Here is a 5,747-nt window from a genome sequence, read left to right as displayed (position 1 = left end):
TTTCAATCTTGGAAATATATTTGTATGTATTATGCTTAGAAAAAGTAGAATGAAATTTTATTACCTTGCCTTTATTGTAATGAAATGGGGGCATTTTCAAGATATAGACCATCTTTTCGTGTTTTTAAACAAAAAACAATTACATACAACAATTCCCCCCAAAAAATGAAACAACAAAGGAATTGACCAAATAAAAAAAGAAATGATGAAATGTTTTGTTTTTCACATATATCATGTAATTCCCATTCCTCTTTTCAAAAATGAAAAGAAAACTGGACGTTGCCTTTTTTGCAGTGAAATGGGGACATGTCAAAACACAAAAATAGGACTTATTTTAACCCACTAGACGTTATTGTATTCAATTGTGACGACAGTCAAAGGTACTGTGACGTACATGAAATGACGGTGCGTGAAAACGTATGCGCAGATCAAGTAGATCAGGTCTCGTTAAGGACAGATGATACAAACAATTTTTTCTTTGAAAAAGGTTAAATGTCATGTCACAAGTTTAGAAAAGTGGAGGATTCTTGGATTTTTTTCTCCGAAGAACTGGAATATGAAAAAGACTTGGAAAATATTAGTAATATTTCAATGAAAACACAAATATAGACAATTCACATTCAGTAAAGGTTTACAGGTGAAAATAAATTTCAGAATATGTTTTCTTGGCGCTAAAAGTGTAATATAAACTTAAGAAAAATATACCGAGCCAGGTGAATTTTATTGGGAAAAGCTAAATGGTTAAATTCAGCCTATGTGATATTGCTATTTTTTTGTAATTTCGATCTTCCTCTTAAAATTCACCTGGCTTGGTATATTTTTCTAAGGTTTATATTACACTTTAAACGCCAGGAAAACATATTTTGAAATTTATTTTCATCTGTAAACCTTTACAGAAAGTGATTTTTCTATATTCGTTTTTTTATTGAAATATTACTAATTTTTTCCATATCTATTTCATTTTCCAGTTCTTCAGAGAAAAAATTCTGAGAACTATCCACTTTTCTAAACTTGTGACATGATATTTAATCTTTTTCAAAGAAAAAATTTGTTTGTATCATCTGTCCTTAAATGAACTATGAACTTCAATACTGTTCGATATCTTCGTATATCATTTCATACTGCAATCAAATATGAGTATATGTCATGCAAAATTGTGACTATCAACCTTTTCTTCAATTCCATTTCTACATTTTTTCGTCAAAATTCTTAATATACAGAAACATCAGGTCCATTCAGAAGTTATTAAATGAGTATAAAAAAAAATTATTATGATATCATAAAATACAAACATATTTCAGTAATATATTTATATAAAACAAGAGGCCCATGGGCCACATCGCTCACCTGAGAAACTTTAGCCATGCTGTTCTTTAACAGATTTCCCCCCTTTGTAATACCAATTGTGACCATGCATGCCCTACCCCTAGGGGTCATGATTTGGACAATTTAGAATCTACACTACCAAGGGATGCTTTCACATAAGTTTCAGCATTTATGGCCCTGTGGTTCTTAAGAAGAAGATTTGTAAAGTTTTTTCCGTATATATTTCTATGTACAATTTGGATTCCCTATTGTGACCCCGCCCGACTCCAGGGGGTCATGAATTTTTAACAATTGAGTATCTACACTACCCAAGGATGCTTCGAAATACGTTTCAGCTTTTCTGGCCCAGTGATTCTTGAGAAGATTTTAAAAGTTTTTCCTATATATTTCTATTAAAAACTTGGATTCCCTGTTGTGGCCCTGCCCTACTCCCGGGGGTCATGATTTAAATAATTTAGAATATACACTACCCAAGGATGCTTCCATTTAGGTTTCAGCTTATCTGGCTCAGTGGTTTTTGAAAAGAAGATTTTTAAAGTCTTTTCCTATATATTTCTATGTAAAACTTGGATACCTTATTGTGGCTCCGCCCTACCCCCGGGGGTCATGATTTGAACAATTTAGAATCTACACTACCCAGTGATGCTTCCACATAAGTTTCAGCTTTTCTGGCCCAGTGATTCTTGAGAAGATTTTTAAAGTTTTTCCTATATATTTCTATGTAAAACTTAAATTCCCTAATGTGGCCCTACTTGCCCTGCTCCCGGGGGTGATGAATTGATCAATTAGAATTGTTTCTTGAGAAGATTTTTTAATGACCCCACCCTATTTTTGTATTTTCTTGATTATCTCCCCTTGGAATGGGATTTGGTCCTTGATTTTTACAACTTAAATTCCCCTTCAGCCAAGAATGCTTTGTACTAAGTTTGGTTAAAATTGGTCCAGAGGTTTTTGAGAAGAAGTTGAAAATGTGAAAAGTTTACAGACGGACGGATAGACAGACAGACGGACTGACGACGGACAACGGATGATCAGAAAAGCTCATTTGAGCTTTCAGCTCAGGTGAGCTAAAAAGAAACAATATTAAGAACTTCTAAATGGCCCTCGTATGTCTGTCAAAGCTCACAGATTATTGCAGTTTAACGTTTAATAAGTCTCAGATTAAAGGCATTCGGAGTGTGAGTAACCCCACAATTTCCTTCTAAAGAAGGCAGACAATCTGGATCCTCCGCGTTCATCTTAAACTTCTGTAGAAATCTCACGAAGAAAAGGAAGAGCTCCATTTTGGCGAGGGCTTCTCCTAAACAATCCCTAGGTCCTGTAAAAGCAAGGATTATAAGGCATAATATATATATATAAATATCAAAGCATCAATGATTTCTAAATAATAGACAGTAAAATTAAGGATATTGCCAGTTCAACTCTAGTAATCAATTCTGATAGGTCAGATTTAAACTTACATATAAGCCATAATCACATCGTCGGAAACCCACGGGTCATCGCGTCTTTACTTATCACCCGTAGGCAAAAAATAGCTGAAATATCGCCGTAAAATATGTTAATTTGTTGTTTATAGTCAACCAATAAGAAAATTGGAACTCAATTTTGAAAAATACGCTTATTAGTTTGCCATTTATGGTAAATATTTGGACGCTTGTTAAAACGTGCAAAGTTTGATTTCGAACAACTAAAGTAAATTTGTGCAGGTCAGTGACATTAATAACGGTCAGTTATAATATAGGAGTACCTCTTTCTAACTGCAAAATTCGCAGTGAGTGGAATTACTACGGAATGAGTTTTTGGCATTGCCGAGTATACATACGTAACGTGAACTGTAATTCGTTGTTTGGCATCGCGACTCTCTGAAGCAGCCAATCAAATGAACCACGCATATCTAATTACATACGACGATTTTTCGGCGAGTTTGCCCACGGGTGATAAGTAAAGACGAGATTACCCGTGGGTTTCCGACTATGCATTAATCATTAATATTTATGACCTATTTATGACCTTTTCCAATACTGAAATAAGTTCATAATTCATACCTAACGAAAAGGAGATCAACTTGTCTTTTAAGTCTTCACGACATCTCCCGTTGTCATCTAAAAACCGCTCTGGTTTAAACTTTGAAGGTTCAGGAAATGTTTCTGGGTCCATCAAGGCGGAATCCAAAAGAAACAGTACCGAGGTACCTTTGGGAAAGAGGTGTCCTTTGTACGTGAAGTCTTCCTTGGCTGCACGTGGGGCACTGAAGGGTGACGTATTTCCTACTCGAACACTCTCCAGAATGAACGCCTCTACTGTTGGCAGCTGTTCTTTCTGTTCCATTTTAGACTGACCTTGACCTATGACGTCATCAACTTCCTTCTGAAGTCTTTTCTGCCAGTGCGGATAATAAATCAAGAAAAGTAGCGCCCATCTGAGTGTTGTGGAAGTCGTTTCAGTGCCAGCTAAAAAGAAGTCTTCTAAAATTTGCTTCAGATTTTCGGCTGTTAAAGAAGATGTATAATATTGTGATCACTAAGGAGCCGGGGCAGGGAGGGGGGTCAACAAATTAACCATCAGATATAATTCTATATTTAGATATGATAGCTTAAGCTGTCAACTATCATTTGGCAAAGAAAAATTTCATAAATATTAAGTTATTAATTTGATAATTTTTGTATTTCTGTATAAGGAGCTCTTCTTCTACAGGAGATCAATGTAGTTTAAAAATGGCCAAAAGCACCCACCCCTCTTAAACAATCAATAATGTGACTCCTCTTAAACAATCAATAATGTGGCCCCTAATGAAATATTATTACATAAAATAATTCATATATGTTATGTAATATATTTGATAATATATGAATTGATGAATCAAATTATCAAATGATTAATTGAGTATAAAACACTATAAAATAAATTAAGAAGTGTGAATTTAAACAAGTACGCACTTCTTTTTACATTTACCTTCAACATTTCGTGGGGATTAAACTTTTAATGATTTTTATTCCTTCTTTCAAAACTATATAATATATATACATGGTGAACTACCTGTAAATATAGTGTTGATTTCACTTGATCTTTGTTTTTGTTCCAGAAGGAAAGCATCAATAAAATCATCGATGTGATTCTCGTCAAAACGTCTTCTATGCTCTTCTATTATTTCATCAAGAAATGCCCTTGTAGCACGGATATTTTCTAAAACCGGATCAATGTTAAAGATCTTGATGTTGCGTAAAGATGGAAAAAGAAAAACTGGTGAAGCTGTAGTGACACTGCTGAACGACTTCGACAACAGATACATTAAACGCTTGAATCTTGTATCATCATAATCAAATCTTCTACCAAATAAAAGCGAACAAATGACGTTGGCCGTGGATGCTTTCAGTAGATTTTGAATATCAAAAGCCTCGTTTTCATATTTTTCCAATTTCTCAATCAAGCAGTCTACTTCTTCCATGATCTGGCTTTCCAAGCAACGTCTTCCGAATCCCAATTTACGCAACGTAATCAATGCAAACGATCTTGTTTCCTTCCAAATCGGACCTGATGACCATATCACACCTAGAAAGGTTATCAGAAATTGCGATCCAGGTATTGAGAATGTTGATAAATTAAAAAAATGTAAATGATCATGTAGGACGTGAAAACCTCCAATTGTTATGCTTTACCTATTTGTAATCATCAAATTAACTGATTTTATCAACATGCTGTAATGATCAGACACATAAATTTGAAATTTTACAGATCTGAAGATAACCCTATGAATATTGTCAAATTCTATAGTGTCAAATTCACCCAAAATAAAAGTAAACTATCTTTGTGTAGAAATCGCCGCCGGTTTCAAACGCTAAAAGATGAATTGCAAAAGACGCGTGACCTTCATATGGTAAAAGAAAATAGAAATGTTCTTTAAAATTTTACCATTTCCTTCTACAAGATCAGTGGCAAGAGACCTTGGTCGATCAGAGAAGACATCCCCATGTTTAACAAGTAGCGCCCGAATGTTGTTGAATCCATGTACAAAAATGATTGGTTTATGGAAGATCATTATGGTATAGATGTCTCCATAAATCTTCCTCAGTCTCCTGTGAGCTTTCACGGCCTCTGATGGTTTGAAGAGTCCGACATTGCCGATGATGGGGTAACATGTAGGACCAGGAGGAAGTCCTTTTGGTCGTCCCGTCAGACACCATATCAAAGAGAGTAAGACAACAACAATGGTCAATGTTACCCACATAATGCCAAATATTCTACATGGGATCCTATATTCATTGAACCCTAATGTATGGTTGCATTTCTGTGCTAAAACTAATTATTTCCTGTCTCTTTTTTTAATTTATCTTCTTGTTTTGCCTATAGAGCAGAGTGACACTTGGGGTCATATTCCCTGACATTTGTCTGTCTGTCTGTCTGTCTGTTTGTACGTCTGTCAC

The 5,747-nt window shown here is 34.9% G+C and overlaps 1 protein-coding gene across 1 annotated transcript; it reads right to left on the bottom strand.

Moving 5' to 3' along the window:
- Positions 1-2,465: 2,465 nt before the first annotated feature.
- Positions 2,466-5,622, bottom strand: LOC134235364 (cytochrome P450 2B4-like). Its single transcript, XM_062717491.1, has 4 exons — positions 5,236-5,622; positions 4,363-4,875; positions 3,372-3,815; positions 2,466-2,644 (listed from the first exon to the last, which is right to left on the bottom strand). The coding sequence occupies exons 1-4, from the start codon at positions 5,549-5,551 to the stop codon at positions 2,466-2,468; spliced, it is 1,452 nt and encodes a 483-aa protein (XP_062573475.1). The 5' UTR covers positions 5,552-5,622.
- Between the last annotated feature and the right edge of the window lie 125 nt (positions 5,623-5,747).

This window comes from Saccostrea cucullata, unplaced genomic scaffold (assembly GCF_032062105.1).
Source record: "Saccostrea cucullata isolate Sc308-1 unplaced genomic scaffold, CSIRO_AGI_Scuc_v1 ctg12424, whole genome shotgun sequence".
In the NCBI taxonomy this organism is placed as follows: domain Eukaryota; kingdom Metazoa; phylum Mollusca; class Bivalvia; order Ostreida; family Ostreidae; genus Saccostrea; species Saccostrea cuccullata.
The sequence above is the reverse complement of the archived record's forward strand: the minus strand, read 5'-3'. Positions and strand labels throughout refer to the sequence as shown.